Below are 24,349 nucleotides of genomic sequence, written 5' to 3'. Positions count from 1 at the left end.
AAGTTCATGGAATCAAGAAAATAGTTAGTGCTTCATCAAGATCTAAGCCACTTATAAGGCCAGTGTATGGCACTTACCTTGACATCTACCTAAATAGGATACCACACATCAGCAACTCCAACCCTTACCTGCATCAATGGAACCACTTTTATGCAAATTAGATACCAGCAGCACTTTAAAAATAAAGGTGTCAAACTATTTGGAAAAACTGAAAAAAATGACAAACTTTGTATTACAGAATATGTTTTATTAAAAACAAAAATTTGAGCATTTGACACCTGGAGTGTCAAGCAAAGTTAAATTTTTTGAATGATGTTCAAGTATCTTTCTCCCCAATCTATGGGCAACAATCAAAGAGTGAGGGTGTGACTGAGAGACTCCCATTATGTTAGTTGTACCTTGTTTACTGAGATTTTAGATGCTGACTTTTGCTCATTAACACCCATGTACAGCGTGAATAGTGACATTAATTCTAATAGTTGCCCCCCTTCTCAATAATCCGTTTACCCGGTGTAGTTGAACAGGGCACTTTGTTTTTACAAAACGGTAAGATGCAAGATTTTAAAAAAGGTCTCTAACATTTTGGCAGTCACTTAGCTTTCATTTCAGTTCGCTTATTTTTTAAAAAGCACAATTTACGAAGAACCTTTTCACATTCCTACATTCTCATTTAAAATGATGTGGGCTTACTCATCATTACACAGTGCAAAAACAGATCTCAAAAGGGAGTTTTTCTTTGTACCCCCTTCTATGAAATGGTCACAACAAAATGTTCTTTCTTCCACACACCATAAACATACTGTAAAAAGTTTTTATTAAAGGTTTTTTTAAGTCAAAAAATAAAACTCTTAATACAATTTCATACCGTCAAGTCAGTTCAGCAAATATATATCAGTACTTTAGCCATGTAAGGTTAAAGGTCCATTATCTTAAAATAAAATATATTTAGTTTTTAAAATTTATTCAAATAAAGTACATTTTCAGTCCTATAAATTCCCTACATATACATAGTAAGAGGTAAACAAATGATAAAACTTGAATATTTAGTAATCTGTACTGGTGCTGTCACAATTAAACTCTGGTGTTATAAAACATACAACCACTTGGCTTTTCTCAGCTATGTGTACAAGATATATTCTATGCATTAAAAAATAAAATGCTAGGTAGAAATTTTAAAAACTCATATCTGCAAAGTGCGGCGGACCTTTCCTTTATTTAAATCTAACTGAATACTGTCATAGTAACTTTGACAAGCAGTACACAATCAGCACATGTGGTTACAACTGCTCAACAATATCTAACTTATTCCAAAATTGCCAATGATGACTGGGTTAAAATTAAAGCTAATTTGTAAACATCTCCTCTAGGAAATATAGTCTTCCAGTCGAAATAAAATAACGTTTGTCTAGGGTATATTGTACAGCGGTTATTCTGTTCTTGGTGTTGCCTGCAGTACTTGCTAGGACATGATGCCGCTAAGAAAATATACGAATGGCCTGTGATGCTGGTTTTTGGCAGACGGGGCACTTGGGCTCGGCTTTCTCACAGATGCGGTTGGCACACTCCATGCAAAAGTAATTGTGACCACAAGGAACAAGTGCTGCAATCACTTCGCTCTCACGGCAAACTACACAGTCACGGTTGTTTTTTTGCCTGCTTTCAGAACCACTTGAGTCTGTGGGAGAGCCAGATGTTGCTGAGGTACTCCCTGGGAGCGAAGACGACGAATAGCCTGGGCTGTTAGAAAAGGCAGACAGGGACGTCTGATTAGGTAGCCATGCTAAATTAGCTAAAGGGTCACTTTGCACACGCCTAGCCAGCGGATGGTCGAGGGCACTACCGTCAGAAATGGTGGGTGACACACGAAGAGTGGAGGAGCCACTAATGCTGTTAGTGCGTCTCTGGACAGTTGAGCTACCATTAAAGGCTTGAATAGGATTGCCATGCTCAAATGGAGACCATATCATGCTGTGAGGCCCACTCAGACAATCAATGGCTGGATACTCCAAGCCCACATCGCGCTCATCTGAATTTACAGAGGTAAGTGATTCCCCAAATGTAAAGCCACCACTACCTGTACTGAATGGACTTGTTGGACTGGTATCTGCTAATCTGTTGCTGTAATAGGAATCAGTGGAAGTACTTCCCAAGGAGCTTAGGCTGTCATTTCGAAAGCTAGCAGCAGGTCTGCGGGCTGGGTTGGGGGCCTTGGACCATAGGCTTCCAGTAGTGCTGATGCCATCTAAGCTTACATCAGTTCCATTGGAGTGAAAGTCATTGTCTGCAGTCAAGTCGATAAGCACGCCGGTTCTCATTGAAATATGAGCCTCAATTTCCTCTCTCGCCCGATCCACATTTTCTGGCATGCCCGTGACCTCAAAGACTGGTTCTTTGTCGCGGCTTGGAGTGACTATGTATGTATGAGTTGTTTGCTGAATTCGTTTTATGGTAGCTCCTTTGGGTCCTACCACAAGCCCCACCACACGATAAGGCACACGCACCTGGATTGTTGTCTGTCCTGGCAGGTTTGGAGGTCCTGCCACAGCTCCTGCCAGCCCATTTGTTTTGTTGCGAGATGCTCGGATCATTGAGAAATGTTCTGCTGCTGAAAGAATCTCTCTTTTGGCCATGGCTACATCTTCCTTTCTCCCAGTGACAATAAATACAGGCTCTTCTCCTCGAACAGGGGTTTTTATGTATGTGTTGGTCTTTGCTCGAAGAGCCTTAATTTTGCAACCTTTGAAGAAAGAAAAAACCTATTAGACAAATTTTTTTAAAAAGTGAAGTACAGGAAACTTTGGTTTATCCGGAGGTTAAAAGTCCAGAAAGCTCTATCTACCGGCAAAATTCAGGAGCTGTTTCCTATAAGTATTTTTACTTCTCGTTGCTTTTTTCCCCCCCCCAAGTCAGGCTCTGCAAGGTCTGTAGCTAAGCAACAGCTTCAGCTAGAGACGCTTTTAAGCTGCAGCCGACTGTTTTGAAGCTGTTGCTAAGCAACAGGGTTTGTTGATTCACACGGAGCTGAAAATCTCCGTATGTTTCAACATGTCCGGCAGTTTTGATCTAACGGCAACAGCTCGGTCCCGTCGGTGCCGGATATCACAAAGTTTCCTGTACTGTTTTTACTGAATTGTACAAAAAAAATTGTCAGATGCTGGTGTAATTCACAAAGCGTCGTGTTTGGGAAAACAATGCAGATGCTCCACCTATTCACCGTCTGCGCAATAAAGCCTCTTTAAAGACCATGCATATTCTCGTCTCTTCAGGTAAGTTGACAAAGGTGGTAGGAGAACTGAAACACAAACATGGCATGAGGTTCCAGGGGTTTGTTCTTTTATTTATAACAACTAGGGAACTGAAGAACTAGTTACATATATCATGTATACATTAATGCATTTAAAGTCGCAATGCCCTGTAGCTTTAAAAAAAACAGAATTATACATAACTTCTATTTTGAGACTTGCCTTTTGATATATGCTGTAATCAGCATAGAGATGGAACTCTTCCAATAGGAGCACTATCCTGGGATCTCATTGCTCAAAGCAAGATTGTGGAAGAAACAGCTGCTTGAAACCATAAGAACTAAAAAGAGGCGAGCTTGCAAATAAACTGATTAGCATGCAATTCCGTGTTCACACTTTGTTTTAAACAAGGTTTTTCTAAATTTAAGTATCAAAATGAACTGCAAATATATATCCTGCTGCGTAGTCGACCACCACTATTAAAACTGCATGGTAAAAAAAAAATCTAGTTATTAGGATTCTGTTTAACAACAGAGAGTTGACTAATAAAAATTGAACATGTATTTAGGTGTCCAACTGGTTGAAAAATGGAACCTGAACATGCTGGAGTAGTTCATTATGACTGTAAATGTCTTGGTAACTTTCCTATGAACTAGTATGCACATAAATTATTTGTCATCTGATGGGGAAATATAGTTTTCAGTGGGTGCATGTCTAACACATAATTATTCAAACTACAGGAAACTTTGGTTTATCCGGAGGTTGTATGTCCGGAAACCTCGATCTAATGGCAGAAATCAGCCGCCGTTTTGTTAGGTTTTTTTTTTCTTCTCCACCATTTTTTTTTAATAAAAACAGTCAGTCTCTGGAAAGCCTCTCTGAAGCTGTTGCTAAGCTACAGAGACGCTTCCAAGGTATGGGCCGACTGTTTACAAGCTGTTGCTACGCAACAGTGTTTGTTGTCAGATATGGAGATGAAAACCTCCGTATCCTTCAACATTAGCGCTGGTCTGTCCGGAAGTTTTCATAGATCGGCAGCAGCTCGGTCCCGTCGGTGCCAGATATCGCGAAGTTTCCTGTAAATCACAAACTGGCAGTCTCTTTCAGAAGAGATAAAGGATAACACTTTACCACACCGATACGGTAAAAGGTGCTCTTCTGAAGCTGGGGTCAAGGCATTGAAACAGAGTCCAGGGAGCTTTACTTTGTGAGTAGTCAACACTACATGTGGCCTGGGAATGCTGATACTGGAGTGAACAATGGAAAAAATAGGTTCTATTCTCCACACTGACATTAGGACTCACTTGAAAAGGTACAGAAAAAGTTAACCCAGAAACGAATAGTACAGAAAGTTTCAATGACATTGTACATCTCTCACACGGATGTAGAAATAAATATAGTAACCATGTTGTCACATACAAAAGGATGTACTGTGTATTTTTGCTGAGAAAGGGACTAACAATCTCATTGTTTTAATAGGATTCTGAACTTTATATTAAAGGGGTATACTTTTAAAAAATAAGAGGATACACCAACATATCTTACGAAGTATAGTGAGATTTGATGCACGGATGAAATATATGTTGCATTTAAAAGGTCACTACCAACATTTAGTGATACTAGCAGGTCTCCCATTGTATTGCACGGGTAATCTAGGACCAGAGTGTGGGTTCTAACTTTTAGCACAGTGTCACTGCAGCTGAAACACAGCAGTGCTTTGTCTATCATTGTAGTGCAGAAAATTTACTCAGGTCATATCACAACGTCCAAGATCAGAGTGCATCAAATATCACCCTCTGGCCCAGGCACAAGTATCAGACCCCTCTCAGTGACACTAAATCCTCATCCCAAACACAATTAGCTCAGAATTTCTATTTAATGGTTTCAACTGCATAAAAATGCCTTTGCTCTCTCTCTTTTCCAGGTCATACCATACAGCACTTTGTAACTTTTCTGTCTGGTTATACTTTGGGTATTATAGCTCCATGGTCAAAGTGGTTGGTTTTAAGCAGAGCCTTAAAAGGAGGGGTTTAGGAGGGGAATTCCAGACAACTGATGGCATGGCTGCCAACGTATTGTGCCACCAAGGGTTCTTCGGTTGCATTTAAAGGTCACCAATCTGTTCATCAAATCTCACTATTCTTCGTAAGATGTGTTGGTGAAGCCTTGTATTTTATTTTATTTTTTAAAAACATACCCCTTTAATATAAAGTTCAGAGTCCTATTAAAATAATCAAGGGGGAAGGGATGCACAAAAGAGCAGAGGAACCGAGTGTTTGTGTAAGGCTGGGGGAGGTTAGAGATGAAGTGCGGCAAGGCCAAGGAGGGATTTAAACACGAGGATGAGAATTTTAAATTTGAGCCACAACAGGGGTGGTGAGTGAGCGGGACTTGTTGCAGCATAGGATGTGAACAGCAGAGCTTTGGACGAGGGTGAAAATGAGGATGGCCAGTTGAGAATTGAAATAATTGTGTCTGGAGGTGACTATGGATGAGGGTTTCAGCAGAAAATGGGCTGAGGCTAGGGCGGAGATGAGCGACGATAGAGAGGTGGAAAAAGACAGTGATAAGAGGATATGGTGTTAGAAGCTTAGCTCAAAGTCGAATAGGAAGCAGAGATGGCAAACCATCTGGCTCAGCCCTAGACAATGGCCGGGAAGGGGAATGGAATTGGTGGAAATTGCATTTCATCCAAAACAGGATATCAGACAAGCAGTCTGACAACACTGAGGCAATTGGTAGTGGAGTAAAGAAGTCAGGTTTATCCCTGCTATCCAGGACGATCCCGGAGTAGTGGATGGTTTTAGCAGAGAAGAGCAAGGCCTGAAGGCACTTGACGTGGTCCAGCCAGACCTGGTGATGGATGGCTAATCCAGTTGCGTGCCAGATCATTTATACCAGGGGGATCGACCGCAATGGAATTTGCTCAGAATAAGGACATCAAAGGTGGACATGAGAGTTTGGCTACACCTGTTGTAAAAGAACTCTCAAACCAACCTCACCTTTTTAATGCAGTTTAAGATAGGTGTATTCTCATTCAATCTAGAGCATTTGCCCATTAATTTTTTTTTTAATCAAATGCTGCTGAGGTGTTGTAGACTTCCTTGTTCTGCTCCCTAGGTTTCTGCAACTAGATTATAAAAACTAACCTACACTTAATTACTACTCATTATTTTAAGTAGCATTTCCATTATTCACAATAGATATTACAAGTGGCCGGTAGGTCTTGTTTCAGTAGCACACTTCCTCTCACTTATTGGGCTAATATTATAAAGGTGCAGACATCCAAGAAATGATGGAATCTATTAGTATTTCAAATGCATAATGGATCATACGACCAAGTTGCTTACAATAAATTGTGACTATGCAACACCATATTTTTTCTTCTACCTGTATAATGAAAATAATGAGTAAGTATATAATAACCACTTATGTAAGGGGCAAAAAAAGATGGTATATTGGCCTCCCATTTACTGACTTTAAATTGGAAGGCAACAGCCAAAAACTTAGGTTGATTAATATGAAGAAATGTATGGCTCTGACTGAATGCCTCTACCCCTCATGCTTGAGGATGGCAAGATGTTCAAGTTGAGGGGCATCAGTGCGGAGAATGGAACACTTTCTTACTTTGGCATCAAAAATAAAGGACTCCCAATCAAGTGTTTTAACTGCACTGCTTCACTTGAGTGAGTGTTTTTTATAGATTCCACACCAGCCATAAACTCAGTGCCAATTTAATGCCAAATGATAGCAGTTTTGTGCGGTGGGCCCTCATACCCACCAAGATACAGACTAGAGGAGCTCAAACTCATTCACTGATCAATTTGATTACTTTGGGTCACCTTAGCCAAGTTGGTAGCATCATGCTTCAAATCAGAAAGTTGTGGACTCAAGTTCCCCTTCAGGTCTGCAGCACATAGTCTAGGCTCACGTTTAGTTGATGGGTGTTTGTGATTGGAAGGCTGTTTCCAGTGGGGTTTCACAGGGCTCAGTAATAGGTCCCTTGCTTTTTGTGGTATATATCAACGATCTTGACTTGAATATAGGGGGTATGATTAAGAAGTTTGCAGATGATACCAAAATCAGCTGTGTGGTTGATACTGAAGAAGGAAGCTATAGACTGCAGGAAGATATCAATAAATTGGTCAGGTGGGCAGAACAGTGGCGAATGGAATTCAATCCGGAGAAGTGTGAGGTAATGCATTTGGGGAGGGCTAACAAGGAAAGGGAATACATATTAAATGTTAGGACACTTAGTGTAGAGGAACAAAGGGACATGTCCACAGATCCCTGAAGGTAGCAGGCCAAGTAGATAAGGTGGCATACGGAATGCTTACCTTTATTAGCCGTGGCATAGAATACAAGAGCAGGGGGAGTTATGCTTCAACTGTACAAAACACTAGTTAGGCCTCAGCTACAGTACTGCGTGCAGTTCGGGTCACCACATTACAGGAAAGATGTGATTGCACTAGAGAGGGTACAGAGGCGATTTACAAGGATGTTGCCGGGAGTAGAGAATCTTAGCTATGAAGAAAGACTGGGTCTGTTTTCCTTGGAACAGAAGAGGCTGAGGGGAGGCCTTACTGAGGTGTATACAATTATGAGGGGCATAGATAAAGTGGATAAAAAGGACCTATTTCCCTTAGCAGAGGGATCAAGAACCAGGGGGCACAGATTTAAAGGGAGGTTTAGAGGGGATTTGTGGGGAAATTTCTACACCCAGAGGGTTGTGGGGGTCTGAAACTCACTGCCTGAAAGGGTGGTAGAGGCAGGAACCCTAACCACATTTAAAAAGTACTTGGATGTGCACTTGGGATGCAGGGCTACGGACCAAGAGCTGGGAAGTGGGATTAGGCTGGATAGGTCTTTGTTGGCCGGCGCAGACATGATGGGCCAAAATGGCCTCCTCCCGTGCTGTAACTTATTATGATTCTAGTACAATATTAACGGAGTCCTGTATTGTCCAGGTTGCGGTCTTTAGATAGATGTTAAACTGAGCTTACTTGTGCACATTTCAGTAGTTCAGATATAAGTTAAAGATCCAATGACACTATTCATAAGAGTAGGGAGTTCTGAGAGTTCTGGCCAACATTCTTCCACAACAACCACCAAAAATAGATGAACTGGTCATTTACCCCATTGTTATTTGTGGAATCTCACTGAGCACAGAAGCGCTGCCTCATTTGCTCACATAACAGTGACTTACGTTGTGCAATGTATGTAAAATGCTTGGAGACCTAGCTCAAATGTGAAGCAGCTATATAAGATCAAGTCTCTTCTTTGCAACATTAAAGTAGCTCTTCAGCATCGATTAAAATAAATTCTCCCTGGGTTACTTTCCACTTATCCCATATCTTTAGGGCTAGTTCTTCACCATACCCCACTCTTGCCTTCGACCACTTAACTGATTGCCTCAAACCACCTCTGTTTTGTACCCTGAACACAATACTATATTCATGCAACAGTGCTCCATTGCTGATGAAACTGAGTCAATCTAATTTGTCAATACTGCTAAATCAGGTTTAGCTGTTATTACCTTTAAGATTTCAGAATCACTGGTAGGACACCTGTATAATTGGACCTTTAATATATCTCTCAATGGACTACATATTCCCTTGCACGTATGCATATCTGCACCAGAGCTGAAACTCCAGCAAAATCTCCAAATGTCAGTGTTGAGCAATCAGAATAAAGGGACAATTAATGCTAAAGCAGTGTTTAGAGAGTCAGGTGGACTTATAAACCCACCCTTCACGTACACAAATCTTCAACAAACAGATGCATCTTTGAACGAGTCTGGCACTATATTGTACAAATCGCGGTCTTGCGCCATGTTCTCCCCATTTCTCCTGAAGATGCTGACTCACAGAATCATAACAGCACAGGAGGCCATTCGGCCGGTCGAGCCTGTGCCGACTCTCTGCAAGAGCACTTCAGCTTCAGCTAGTCCCAATCTAAGGTTGCAAGCACCTTTGGGGCCATCGCCCTCTGGCACCTCTGATAAGGAGTCTTTATTCAGGTGTGAGCCTAGCCACTAAATGGGCTATTCCACCACAAAAAGTATTGTTGATCAGACTGTTTTTGTCCTCCCCAACTTTCACACACGTGCGTTTTCTAGCAGGCATCACCAATAGTAATCACAAGCAGGAACCTGGTCTGATTTTTCTGCTCTCTAGCCCTGAAAGCACTGATGCAAATTTTAGCCACCCTCCCTCTTTCCTTCCATTACAGGCTTGGCTGAGATCAACTGAGTCAGCACAGATTAGGGAAACTGGGCCCTTTCTGCTTGGTATGGTTCAGTACAACATTTATGTACTGAGCCAAAGTAGCCCTGTGTGTTTAAAAAAAAAAAGTACAGTTCTCAAAAAAAATGAAGGCTCTTGTTGCAATTATGATTCCGATTCAGCTGCTTGCTTATTAGGAATTCAACAGTGCATCACTGAATCTTTAAAAGGAAAGAGCTCTAATTTAGGCATGGCTAAAATTTGCATCATATTAGACTGGCTGCAAATGTCTGACACGTCATGTGCATAATGTGAATTCTGGCTCAAAGTAAAAGGATATCAAACAGAAACAGAAATATTTACAACTCTGGCATCAGCATCCATCACTCCAAAGATAGAAACTGAAGGTCCCTTTACCCTGAACTCCAACCTCAGAGGGTCACCCAAACTTCATTGTGAGATTTACTGTTCACACATTTCACACAGTTATGAGCGCAAAATTACGGGTAGTTTATGGCTTAACCACTAGCAACTGAACTGGAGCATTCCAAACCCAAATCAAGAAAGGCCAAAAGACCATCACTTATCAGCATCATCTAAGTTCAAACAGATGTGCAAAAAGTGGAAGGATGTTTTTTCAAATCACAATGCTGAATACGCAGCATATTACAGTACTACTGCCAAAGGCAGCCCAAGTGCCTACAGCTGCATGATGACCTACTCCAACTCTCTTCCCACCAGAAGCAAAGCGTTACCAAATCAAAACATAAATGGGTGCCCACACCTGTGAAACTATCCCACCGTGAGCCAATGCCTTCATTAGAGGAAAGTAAATTAAATCAAACTTGATCACTCTACAAATGAGTGTGTGTAGCAGGAAACATACATTAAATGAAAAACATGATTCACAAAAAAGTAATTGACACAAGCTTGTCATTGCATCTTTAAGTACAATATTAAAATATTTCATGCTGCATAGCACTGATGATTCACAAAGTGAGCAGGACTTCAGTATCTTAAGCTCTAGCACCAATTATCTGCTCAATTTCAAGTCAACTTCAAACTGTGCAATTCCACAAATGTCATTGTTGCCATTAGAAACACTCAAAAATGGCATCAGGCTCCTAAAAAATCCATTTATGGGTATATCTTAATTTAACATAAAAATTGAGTAGGTTTACAATACACAATCCCAATTGTGCATGTCAGATCTGCAGCTGCTGCAGTCCGAAAGCTTATAAGCAATGCCAACTAGAATTTCTGCCACCAGAATTTTTCCCAGCTATAATTTTTTTAAATGTGCATAAGTACCAGCGATTCAGAAATTAACATGCTGAACTACACAAGCTTTACTGTGTTGTTTAAGTGACATTTGAAATGTTTCAGCTTTCCCTTTCTGTAAATTTTATCCAGCTAATATTTCCCCTGGTTGCACCTTTCCTATCTTTCCTCACCTGTACCACCTCCCCCCCAACACACACACCAATCCACACACAAACAGGCATCTCTGAAGTCTCAACTCTGAGCTCGAAGTACAAATGTACTGTGTCAACTAACTAGCATAGCTGTCGGCTATCAGATATAACCGGACCACCTCAATATAAAACATCACTCCTTCCCCCAGGCTAAAACTGTTTACTATGCCATCTTCCTGGAGAGCAGAAACAACACTCAACTCTGCCTTACGCTAGAAATGCCAGGAACTTGTGGACTTATTCTTTTCCAAGATCAAGGCCATATTCAGAGCTGTTCCTGCCTCCTCTCACCTCACCATATCTACCAGCTTTCCCTCCTGCCCTCAATCTCAATTTCTGTAGTTTTTATTCCCATCTCCACCTTCAGCATAATCATCCTTGAAGCCTGCCACTTGCTCCTTCAATCATCTCCCATTCCAACTGCTGACCACCCAACTTGATATCTTCAGTCTCATGCTGGTCAACATCAATTGACACTATTCTTTCCCTGGTGTCAGCCATGACTCAGTGGTAGCACACTCGCCTCTGAATCAGAAGGTTGTGGGTTCCTGCTCCAGACACTTGAGCACATAATCCTGGTTGACACTCCAGTGCAGCACTGAGGGAGTGCTGCACGGTCAGGGGTGCCATCTTTTGGATGAGACATCAAACTGAGGCCCTGCTTGCCCTCTCAGGTGGCATAAAAGATCCTACGGCAGTATTTTGAAGAGCAGAGTCCTGGCCAACATTTATCCCTCAACCAACATCACTAAAACAGATTATCTGGTCATCATCACATTGCTGTTTGAGGACCTTGCTGTGCACAAATTGGCTGCTACATTTCATACATTACAACAGTGACTACACTTAAAAAGTACTTAATTGGTTGCAAAGCGTTTTAGGACGTCCTGAGGTCATGAAAGGCGTCATATAAATGCAAGTCTTTCTTCAAGTGTCGTCAATCTCAACACCGTCAATCTCAACACCATCATTCTCTCCATCTCCACCTTATCTCCAACCTGTCCTTTCATTCCAAATTCTTGGAACACATTGTTGTCTTGCAGCAATATTACACTGTTCCTTGTTTGAGACCCTGCAATCTGTCTTCTGCACTGCCAAGATCACATGGTTAATGCCCTGTGTGACTGTAACCATTATTCGGTTACTCATCCACTTCTCTGCCACCATCCACTATATTCTCCTGCAGCAATGTCTGCTCTGCAGTTCTCCGCCACGGCACAGCTCTTTCCTGATTCCACTCGTAATTCCAACACTGCAACAGTTACACCAACTCCAGTGGCTTTGCCTTCAGGCCTAAACGGACACCTTCCTGTGCACCATAAGGATTCAGCCTTGGTCGTGTCCTCCATTATTTACATGCTACTCAATGGTGATATCATCCAGAAGGGTCAATTCCCACATGTATGATGACGATTGCTCACTCACTTAGCTGCTCAATCACTTCGCTTCTACAAATCAGCACAAAGATTGTTACTACAGTCTCCAACTGCCTGCCTGACAATAAGATCGGGAGAAGTTAAAATTTCCTCCAAGCTTAATGTCAGCAAAACTAAATCCATCCTTTTTGGCTTTCACCAGCACATATTTGCCTCTAAACTTGACTACACCAACTTCCTTGGCTGCCGTTTCAGACTGAATCAGAAGATGCACTTAAGTTCTGCTTAAACCCAACTTCCCCTCCAGTTACCAAGCCTTTCTTCCACCTCCATAACTTAGCCCGCCACTGCCTCAAAACACCTTAGTTAGTGCATTCAAGCTCCACAGGCTCCCAATACACTAACTTAACTCCAATATTCTCATCCCCCTCCCTTTCAAATCCACCCAAGGCCTTAACTTCACCTTATCTTAGTAATCTCCTCCATCTCTGATGACCGATGGTGAAATGCTTGGAAAAACTGACATACCAAATGGATTCCTTATAGAGGACCCCATAGTACAACCTTCCTCGCAAACAGTGGACAACCATCAACCGCTTCAGAACCAGTTATGGTAGATGCTACCACCTTCTCCATAGATAGACGATTAAAGCATGCCCATCATGCGACTGCGGAGCTCCTAATCAGACCCTGGAGCACATTGTTGCACACTGCCCTCAGAGGAAATTTGCAGGCAGCCTTATCCATGCCGGAAGCATCGGCTTGGATAGCTGACTTAAATATTGATATTTAATGTTTTTTTGCTACTACAAACGAAAGAAGAGTAAGATTTGCTCCAGCCTTTAGAACACTGGACTAATTGTAGTACTCCGCCCACTCCCTCTACTTCACCATTGGTTGCCAGTCACTACACTGGACTTCCTCTGGAACTTCCTGCCTAGTTCCCTCCACCTTGCAACTTCACTCCTTTTCCCCCCCCCCCACATGCCTTCCTTTGTCTCTGCCTTTGCCACTCCCCTTTCTCAATTTCCCAACTGTTGGCAGCCTCATTCATTTAAAATGTTTGAGGTGTCTTCCTGTTCACGCAGAGCAGTACAAAAATGAAAGATGTTTTTTATGCTTGCACTCACCGCTCTCACTCTTTTCTGCAGTTTCAGAGCTGATGATTCAGACGGTCTTGGGAGTCTGCAGGGAACTCACAACTAGTCATGGAGGATATTTGAGAAGGAATACAACAGCAACCTCTGCATGTAGTTTGTTCCCCCCAACACATTTAGAACCATCACTATGACGGGAAAGAAAATGATAGTAGTTCAACGCACATTTTATATATGTTCTGTATTAATAGAAAGCAAGTATTTTTCCTCCTTTCTTTTGGGAATAAAATATTACGGCAACAAAAATTCACCCCACCAAAATGAATGTTTTCAGAGGGCAGAAGATTGTAATCAATGAATAAGTTATACTGGGGAGCGGTAAACACACACAATGGGTTCATACTTTTAAAATCAATACATTACCAAAAGTAACTTTTTTTTAAGCAATTTCAGCTCAGTGGCCATGAGGAGGTTGTGCAGCTTTCAGGTTCAAAAGCAACAAGTGACTAACATACTTCAGTCAATTGTGAAGTATGGAAGGAGATTAAAAGTACTGAAGTAACACCACAGAAAGTTTCTTTTGAATTACTAGATGAATAAATTAAATGCTTACAGTAATTTTATTGGCAAAAAGCATTTATAAAAGATTTAAAACTAATGAGCTTAACACAGGAAATATTAAGTACAAACTTTGGGGGTAAAGTATGAAATATTTTCAGGATTTTTTGAGTGTAGCTAAATTTCAGATCGCTGCTAGACATAATCTTCAATATTTATTCAACCCCCCTCCCAACATCTATAAACCTGATCCCTCACCATCTTAGCATGGCAGAATTTCTATTTCTATGCAAACAGTGACTGTAGAATCTTTACCATTCAACATCGAGCTTTAAAGCCTAAAATGATGGATTCTTACAATTGGTATCAAGGTACAACCATCCAACAGACATTATCCTTCCACACTGCATAGCTCAGCCAAAGCAAAACATTTGATTCTCTTCACAATATTTTTTCAACTTGGGTTTGCTCTTTTGCGATCCTGCTTGAATTCTTAGTCATTGCACGTACACCATTTCCCATATAGTGCAACAGTAACTGCAAAAGTGCCCAAGGCTGCTCACAACTCACCATTTTGCTCAACACATCACCCAGCACATGTATCATAGTATTCCATGAATATGTAAAGGTGGTTGAGTCTCCTATGAAAACCTACATTTCACAACCATTGATACTTGGCAAATTTGAACCTTTGCTGTGTACACTTTTGTGTTATGTCCTCATTCTTTTCGCTCTTCCCCCTTACCAACCTCCTAAACAATCCACCCAAATATTAAAAAGGCCACAGATAAATATTTTTGCAAAAGCTGAAAATCAAATCAAAGCACAAATTGCTGGAAGGACACAGCAGTTTCATTAGCATTTGTAAAGAGAAAAGGCTCGACTTTAATGTTAACATTTTTGGGGTAGAGCCTTCAATAGAACATTTTGGGATGATGACCTTAATTATGTTTCTTCACATATAAATAAAAAAAATTAAACCCATATATGTGTTCATTTCATCGTGCAAAAACGATACAAAGAATGCAAACCAGCCAGTTCACCATTATTGTTTCCCTCAGGATGACTACGAATTAATCAGGTTCCTGTTGAACATAACCTGAGTGTCCACTATTGTCCAAAAGTAACAGACGTTAATCTGCAAAATTCAACACTGAAATATACCAGAGGACATCTCCAATCTCATTGCAGTAGTATTTGCTTCATGTTCGAAGGCTAATGCACGAGTAAGTTGGATGAAAATTACACTAGAAATATATTATTGCCTTTTACAACTCACTCAAAATTCAAATAAAATGTTTTTGGTTAACCTTTAGCTACTTAAGAGTGACTGTTGAGGTAACTTTTGAGGAAGTAATGGTTTATTGAAAATCCAATTGTAACTGCTTTTCCTTATAAAACAAAATTAAAAATTTAATGATATATTAACTTAAAATTAAACAGAATGCCTCATTTTAATGAGCATACTCCAAAATCACCCCACTTCCCAAAAATTGCATTACCAATTTTGTGCCTTCTACGTTTAGATTTCCACATGCTTATATATTTTTTCCTCTTAAATACCCACATTCCTACAGTGACTCCACTTCAAAATAATACTTCATTGGCTGTAAAGCGCTTCGAGACGTCCGGTGGTCGTGAAAGGCGCTATATAAATGCAAGTCTTTCTTTCTTAAATACACGTGACGAACAGTTGGGTATACCTACAGCTTAAGCTACAAAGCTCGTTTCACAGCTTGTTGTCGCATATAATCAGAGTTATTCCTCAGCTGCCAGCTACTTGCACCCTGTATCAGCTTTTGCGAGTTTTCTACGTTGACATACCTTGTTTTGAAGTGGACTCTTATCTCAAAAAAAATTCAGAACTTCAAAGCATAGATCATGCTTCACCTCAAGTATAATGTACTGTGATCAACTGTTGAAGTAAGGTTGCAAATTGGGATTTAGGACGGTGATAAAGAATCCCAAAACAATTAACTTTAATTAGCGGGAAAAATGTGCAACCACAGTTCAAGGTACATTTAACTTCAGCATTATTTCTGAACTCATGACTAAAGCAGAGGTCTCCACTGAATCCAAAAGCAGACTACAATAAGTAAATTAGCAACTGATTAATGTTTAATGAGTGTACGTTAAAGATTAAAGTTTTTTTTTAAAAAACAGCACTTATTTCAACTACAGTATACTATGAATTTATATTTGAAATATATTGCATACAAATCTAAGGAATATTTGTATTTTGCGGTGCACAAAGTCAGGGACATCAGTACTGCGGAATGGAAGACTTCCATTTTAAGTACGCCATGTCAGTATCAAATACTTCTAGCCATTGTACAGAGAGATGCAGTATAAAGCTTTCCATTTACTTCCCAAAAATGTACCTCCAATTCAACCATAACAGCATACCTTTCATTCCTTCTAACATTTTAGTAAGAGAGGATCCCCCTTCATCATCAGCAATCTATGGCAACATAATAAAGTGTGTAGACAATTTTGTGCTGTAGCACCCACCCATTACAGACTACATCAAGACTGCCCAAACTAATTTTCGACAGGGCTCTTGCAGCAGCCACAGAGAGACTTTCATTTAGTCTTGACTGAAATCACATCCAGGTTTTGAGGTAAAAGGACAGTATTCGAACCTTCTCAGCCACACCAGAATTTTAAAATGCCAGTTTATGTTGAGTACACTGTAAATGAAAATACATTTTACAGCTCTTTACTTCCAATAGTCACTGTTCCACATTTTATTGAAACTACCACACTCAACAGGCAAAATGAAAGCCTGTTGATTTCATTTTTTTTAAATCAATTATTTTTACCACTTCAGTACTGCTTTTCTCATATTGAAGTTGCCATGCCATTCTGGTGCAGTAAAGAAGCTTGTGATCTACATGGTCAGAGTTATTATAGTACACAGCACTACAATAACGTGGCACTTTTATTGTGTCTTTAATGTGATAGGGTATCCTAAGCTCTTTATAGAGGCTAAAGTAGTAATGGGGAAAATACCATTAGGTGCTGATCAAGTAATGATAGGAGATGGTTTAGGGTTTTTGACCAAAGGCAAAAGGAAAGATATAGGATTTGAGGACACTGTTGAAGGAGGAAAGATGTAGAAAAATTGAGGTTTGTGGATAAGCATTTGGAGCAGCGACAGCTAGAGGCTCTACTATTTGACAGTGGAGCAGATGGGCAATGGAAAGGGATCAGAGGAATGGGGGACACATGCTGGAACAGAGAACTGAAGGATGTTAGAGGGAGGGACAAGGCTATAGAAGTAAATGAATGAAGAATTTTGAAATTGATGCACAATGGGGTGGGAAACTGATGAAGCTGGGAAGGACAGGGGTGACAGTGGAGCAGGACAGGGAAACGTTCTGGTCAGGCTGCAATTTGGAAAGTTTGGAACTCAGAAGCCTGGCAAGTTCATGTTGTAATTGGGTCTAGGGGTGACCAAAGGCATGGATCAATCTTACAGCAGCAGTAAGACAGAGGTGGAAATATGCCCATTCTAAATATGCCAAAGCAGCAGTTATGGAATATAGCACTTATTTTTAACATTATCCGAAAACTAAAATGTTCTCTTGTCCAATTGAAGAAATTGGGATGTATAAATCCCTCCCCAAAAAAATAACTTTCATCTGATAATTTTGCTTTCAATTGTAAAGTGGTTATCCAAAATCAGGTGCAAGCAAATACGAGTTAGATGTTAGAAGGCATACAAGTGAACAGCTTTCCACAATCGTTCATAAACACCTGACCCTCAATTCCTGGTATATGTGAATTAAGCGGACTTCAGATGGGGCAGCATGTTCGCACTACAATTAGCCTCATATAATTTTTACATTAGGAAAGGAAAATCAGTCAAGATTCCGTTATTAGCATCCACAGAACTGGAAATGTGTATGGACATTGAATGAGGGCAAGTCTGGAGTTCACTATGATGCTCCCTGTGGTTGAATAGGCTGCTGACATACAAGGTTCACACATGTAGTACACACCCTTGGGCAATATACTGGAGGGCTCCCATGAACATTGCACCAGGTAGGCAGGCCCTTCAGAAGGGATGAAAATAGGCAAAAATATAAAGCCCCTTCCCCTTAAATAAGAGTTGCAATAGCAGGTATCCACACCAGTTTGTACGTTGCCCTGAATTGTCCAGACCAATTTTATATATTACATGGATCAAAGCAGAACTGGGACAACAGCCCTTCCTATTAATTCGGATGGCAGCAAAAGGTCCCTCCCCCCCCCCCCTCAACACATACAAATTAAACTTTCCAAAAATGATTTTCCTGCAACCATCCCATTTGAAAAGTAAAGAGATATACTGACATATGCAATCGTTAGCAAGACGCCCACTTTGAGTAATTAGATAAAATATTGCAATTACAAAATACTTTAATTACAATTTTAACTATTAGAAAACTGTGGTGTCCACAAAATGTATTTGATGTGCAACACTGAAATCACATCTTTATGGATTCCAATACAAAAATCAGCTCACTAGAAAATGGAAGGCTTCTGAAATATGGACTGTGTGATCAACCTAAAACATCAGATGTAGCAGAGTGAACTCTGCCCCAATAATGTGTCTTAACCCCAATTTCAGATGTGAAACTCCTACTGCACTAGTACAAATGTTTTGTTTTGACTACAACAGTGACCCTTGCATCCTGTTTGAGTGAGACTGTCAAGTTAGTACATTCGTCAGTATATTACACTGTTTTGTGCTGTGCCCAGACCCTGGGTTGAAACCGCCTAAAGGTCAGCAGGTGAACACTCACCCAATTTGCAGATTGGATTAAACCAAGCTGCCAGAGGTGAAAGAATGGTGTTCTGGCCGACTGCTCCATCCAGCCCTCTCGAATACATTTTTAATTCAGTGAGACTCTCAATTTGTTTTTGCACATTGAATGCACCAGAAGCTGGGACTTAAGATAGTTAAAATGTTGAGACCTACTGCCAATTCAGTACAGTTATTGTTGGTAATTTAGGTAGTTTCGTGCTGTTTGCCCAGACCTGGTGATGTTGAACCAACAATAACTCCTAAAAACTTGTGATTATGTTCACTGGCAATTTTAGGAAATGTGGTGTTTCTTGTAGGAATGTCAGTTAACATATGACCAACCACTAGTCAAGTTGTTCTTTCACATGCTAGCAATTAGATATTCTGATCTCCATTACAAATAGTTTTATTTTTGTCAATGCCATGAATCAATATCAACAATTATAGACTTTTATCAGTTACAGCAAGGAGAATTAAGACAAGTCTTTTTTTTCTATTTCCCATGTTGTGCTTTGGCCAAGATCACAGCATGCAGCCTGCGCTCTAGAATTGCTTACTAACAACTGTACAATAGCAAACATGGGTTGACTCTCTATGGGCAAGTGCCTTTCCTTTTTGATCTCTTTCCCACTCTAACTGATTTTAAATGAATTATAAGATCAAATCATTTTAATTTCATTCACATCTTAGGGTTACCGAAGCAGCAATCATCATCCATTGCTATTTTAAACCATTTAGGTTGAGAAAAAAATACAAAAACAGAGTAAAGTTCATACCAGAGATCTAAATTGTTTAATTAGAAGAGGTACACTTAAAACAGACAGTGCTGTAATCTAACTGGCTGCTGTTGCTCAGTTTATAATGCTCCGAAGAGACAACAGTAGGACAGCTTTAAATATGAAAAATACAAAGTTGGCAGCCTGACCAGCACAACTCACTGGAGAGTTGAGGGGTTAGCTATCCTTACTTTTTGCAAAAACAGTTATGGTTACCAGCTCAGTTAATCACTGCTCAGTATGGAATTGAGCATACTGACCAGAAGGGTCCCAGGTTAAATCTCTAGTGGGGGTGCATGTGAGGACAGTAGAAATGCTAGAGTTACCCTAAGCATCATCCCTGGACTATGGGGGAGAGAGGGGAGAGGAAGGGAAGGGAACAAGGGTAGAATGAGCCTGGTCACTGCTGATCACTATCCAGTGATCCCTGCTGGAAATTACATGTATGTGGGCATTAGGCGAGGACGAGACCAAATTCACATGATGTTCTCTTTTCTCCTCTCCCCCTCGAATGGTCAAATAGCCCACTGACACACTCTGTCCAACTCGCATATGAACGATGTCCACTTGGACAGAATGCCAGAGGGAGCCTTAGAACTGTATCACTTTCATTTGTGGTCATTTTCCTCTCCTTTTGTGCACATTCTCCATTTTTACAATTTTTTTGAAAATGGAAAATGGCAGTAAATGCAGAACGAAGTGCAGCTGTATTTAGGAAGCACAAAACTTTAGTGTACAGCGGTACTTTCCACAAGTTGTGGCTAGGTTTTTTTAAAATCATATTTTGAACACCAAAACATAGAATAATCAAGTGAGTGGCTTTGAGAGAGTATAAATGTCTCAATTTTCAAGTTATCTCCTCCTCTTTTTCAAGGTTTTCCTAGGCTAGATATCAACTGCAGCCAAACTGATCCCAGTCGTCCGCCAATATTGCTCTGAATTTGCCAGTGAGTGTTAGCACAGCCCCGTGCAACTCTTGTCCCTCTTCCCCCATTGGAAAGCACTGTCCTTGTTGATAGACGCAAAGCCACCAATCTATTGCTTTCTAAAGTTACTGTGTAATAAGCATAAAAAGATGGAAATAAGGTTAAAAAAGTATTAGAAAATTACAGGAACACAAGAGGGGGGAGGGGGAGAAGCGAGAAATCACAAGTGATGGAAATGAAATCTATATGGTGCATTTTCCAAGAAATGTATAATTTTATTCGCACAGCTCACTGTAGCATCAACCAGCAGTGTCACAGAAGGGTGGTACAACTCTGTGGGAAATACCAAGTAGAACCCAGCTAGGTCCCTCAAGGGAGTACTAAAATCAGAGGGAATGTCATCACCCACCTCCTCAGGGCTGTATGATCTGGGAGGAGGTTACCCACCATCTCTGCCAGGTTTACCAGTGGCAGGTGGAGGTTTAAAATAGTGTGCTTACCCTTGCAACAAAAGTAAATAAACTTCAAACGCGTCAACTTAAAACACTTATGGAGCCAAAGTGACATAACTGGCTCAAACAAGAGGCAAAATTGAGTTTCTGGAAATCATCTACCGTGCTGATACATACTTCATCTGAAAGTGTTTACTTAGTTGAAATACTAAGTGTGAAAACTTTCAATCACTTATGTGGCAAGTGTACCCCAAAAACTACTGAGCCCATATGCTAATTGTCTAGGATTCCCACGTTCGATTACCACTTTATGACCCTTGCTGGCACTGTATGCACAAGCATCAGGTGAGGGCACAATCAAGCTTGGATGTGACTACCCTCCAGCCAAACCACCCACGAGCTCTCAATGTCCAGGCTCAACAATGAAAAATGGCCATTTGTGCGAGGCACCCAATGGCTGCCAATCATATTCCAACATAAAGTTTCTACCAGATTCAAAAGGAGGGAGTAAAGGGGCAAAGGGAGATGGGAAAGTGTGGAGAAAATTAAAACTTGCAAGAAAGCAACCACTGGCACTGCACTCAAAACTGGATATACAGATGTGAAATTTCCAAGAGTACTCTGTTTCTATGCTATTATGTAGTTGCAGTGGTCTTTAAAAGGGCCATACACACCTAGGTCCAAAATAACTATGGCAGTATCATTCCTTAGCAGAAATGCAAAATGATAAGACCTTTTGTTAGTTTAAATATTTTCCGCAAAATCTAATTTGGGTACCGTAGCAATCTCATGTTGAAAGAAAAAGCAAAGAAAATGTATTTAATCAAAAAGTTATAAAATATTGATGAATATTTTCACTGTGCATTGCAATGTTAAATTACTAGGCTATTTTGCCTCTACCTAATAAAAACAAAAAAACATAAAGTTGGCATTCCCAAGTACAATTGATTACGTGCACATTTTAAGGATTCAAAATTGCACAAAGGTCCAGCAAGAATCTTTTACTTTGACTAAGGTGGGGGGTTTTTTTTAATTAAAAAGTGAGCACCTAAAGTATTTTAAGATTTAAAAAATTTAAGTCAGTTTTCATATCTAGAGGAATTTTGGAAATCAACCTATTCGAATTACGGCAATATTTGCAGCTCTGGAAACAAAAGCAAAAAATTTGAAACAGCGTTAAATCAATCCCAGATTCCCAGCCTAAACCCTACAGCCTATGATGTCAGCATATAAATCAGAGCATGGTTTGATTCCTTAACAAAGGGAACAATGAAACAGTAAAAAAATCTGCCTCCATTCACTAAAAAGAAATGATCGTCATCTTTAATTCCAAAACAAGAACTTACACTTTCTGCTTATTTAACAATACTAGAACAAAATACTGTGTTTGAAGGGAATTTTCAGTCCAACGATACACAATAACCAGTTACCACACTGGGCTGGATTCAGAACATCCGTCCGCCAACCCTGTCTGTGTGTATATATATATCTCCTGAACAAAAGTAATGCAGCCGTCCCAGTTTCAAATAAACAATCTTTCTCAATATAATGACTTTTTTAAGCAAAATAATATTAATAGTTTGCAATGGTAAAGAAATTGACGATTTATATCGGATAGGGACTTCGTTATTAAACATTAAACGCTCCAGCGCCTCAACTGCAATACTTCATCCATTTATGTTCCGCACAAAAAAAGCTATTTCTGCCCCCTTCGCGCCACCCCCACACAAAGGAACTGCATTAAACCTAATAGCCCCAAACCAGAGTCTCAACATCTTCCAATGATGCAGAAAACATTACCATAAACAATCTGTCAGTTCCTGGTGCAAAATGGTCAATCGAAGCATACAATGCACACTTTCGGAAGGTCTAAGATCTATAATGAAACCATCTTTTGGAGCAATTACCCAATCAACAAAAAACAAGAAAATGAGAGTTCCTCCATCTCAATTACACACATACATATCTATTTATATATATATATATACACATATATATATATACTCAAACTCATGCATTAGAAAGCGTTGCTTTTTCCTCTTGCCTTTTTACATTGCATTCTGCATTCTAACCGGTGATTTATCAGGTTTCCTATTATAATTTAAATGCATTGCCATATTTAACAGTACTTTTTTCCCTTGCACATTTCCAGCTTGCCTTTGTTTTATTCCTGCTTAAATCATTTGCATCTTCCTTTTGGAGGAGTGTGGAAAACTTTTTTTTTTAATGTGTCGCTTCCTCGTTTGCGTCTCTTTACCTTGCCTTCCCACGATCTCAGCCACATGTTCGGAGCTGGGCACCGGCACACACTCGGTCATGTTGACGCTCTTCCTACGCCCGGGATCTCCTGGCATGGTGAACAGCGGGGGAGGCGGCGGGTGAAAGAGCGAGGCGGCCGAGTGCGGTAGCCCGGCCAGCCCGTTCATGCCGCTCTCATCCTCCGCTTCATCCTCGTCCTCGTCCTCTCCCACCACCATACCTCCTCCGGCACCAACTCCCTCGCCCAGGAGGCAGTCTCCTTCCTCCTCCAACCCCAAGATGGAGAGGTGATCCAAGGCGAGCTGCAACGATTTCTGCTCCTCTTCCGTCCCGCCCGCAGCGGCGGTGGTTCCACCACCACCAGCGGCAGCAGCAACAGCACCGACAACAACCGCACCATCGCCGGCACTGTTAACGCCTCCTCCTCCGCCGCTACCACCACCACCAGTGTCGCTGACAGGCTCCATCTCCGAGAACATCGAGCCTGGCATGCCGCGGCCGCGCTGCTGCTGCCGCCGCCTCCCCTCCCCTGCCCTGCCCTGCCCTGCCGGCTGGGTGTGCGAGAGTGCCGGCTCGCGCTGCCTCCCTCCGCCCCGGTGTGAGTGAAGTGAGGGAGTCTCGCGCCGCCGCCGCTCCTCCTCCCTCCCCCCCCCCGGCTCGCGCTCTCTCTCTCTCTCGCCTCTCCCTTTGTCTTCACCCCGCGCTCGCCTCTCCCGCCCCCCACCGCTGCCCCGCTCCGAGTGCGCCCGTCTCGCGCTTCCCTTCCCTCTCTCTCTCTCTCCCTTTTTTTTTCTTTGTCTCTCTCCCCCCTCCCTCACTCAAACCGGGAAATGTGCTCAGTGACGTCGCCGCAGCAAAACAATGGGAACCGGCCATCCGCCGCCGGGTCAGGGGTCAAGGCGCAAGCAGACACACATATACATACATACATGCCTGTACACACACACCCGTGCTGCTGCACTAATCACACACACACATGCCTGCCTGCACACACCTCCACCCATGCTGCTGCACTAATTGCACACACACACCCGTGCTGTTGCACTAATCACACACACATGCCTGCCTGCACACACATCCCTACTCATGCTGCTGCACTAATTGTCTTATTAACAACTGCATCTGGCAACACCATATATCAGAATGATGACTCTTTTGGGGGGCATGCAATT

The 24,349-nt window shown here is 41.3% G+C and overlaps 1 protein-coding gene across 1 annotated transcript; it reads right to left on the bottom strand.

Annotated features, from left to right (window-relative positions):
• Nucleotides 1-791: 791 nt before the first annotated feature.
• Nucleotides 792-23,837, bottom strand: LOC147108171 (RNA-binding protein MEX3B-like). Its single transcript, XM_086004703.1, has 2 exons — nt 23,176-23,837; nt 792-2,737 (listed from the first exon to the last, which is right to left on the bottom strand). The coding sequence occupies exons 1-2, from the start codon at nt 23,666-23,668 to the stop codon at nt 1,476-1,478; spliced, it is 1,755 nt and encodes a 584-aa protein (XP_085860829.1). The 5' UTR covers nt 23,669-23,837; the 3' UTR covers nt 792-1,475.
• Nucleotides 23,838-24,349: the final 512 nt, after the last annotated feature.

Source organism: Somniosus microcephalus, chromosome 13 (genome assembly GCF_052327205.1).
Source record: "Somniosus microcephalus isolate GS21.2 chromosome 13, FLI_Smic_1.0, whole genome shotgun sequence".
In the NCBI taxonomy this organism is placed as follows: Eukaryota; Metazoa; Chordata; class Chondrichthyes; order Squaliformes; family Somniosidae; genus Somniosus; species Somniosus microcephalus.
The sequence above is the reverse complement of the archived record's forward strand: the minus strand, read 5'-3'. Positions and strand labels throughout refer to the sequence as shown.

Excerpts from the sequence above, each read along its gene's own strand:
- LOC147108171 (XM_086004703.1), bottom strand. The coding sequence starts at position 23,668 with ATGCCAGGCTCGATGTTCTCGGAGATGGAGCCTGTCAGCGACACTGGT. Across the intron at positions 2,738-23,175 it reads TGAGATCGTGGGAAGGCAAG|GTTGCAAAATTAAGGCTCTT; the intron begins GTAAAGAGACGC and ends CTTTCTTCAAAG.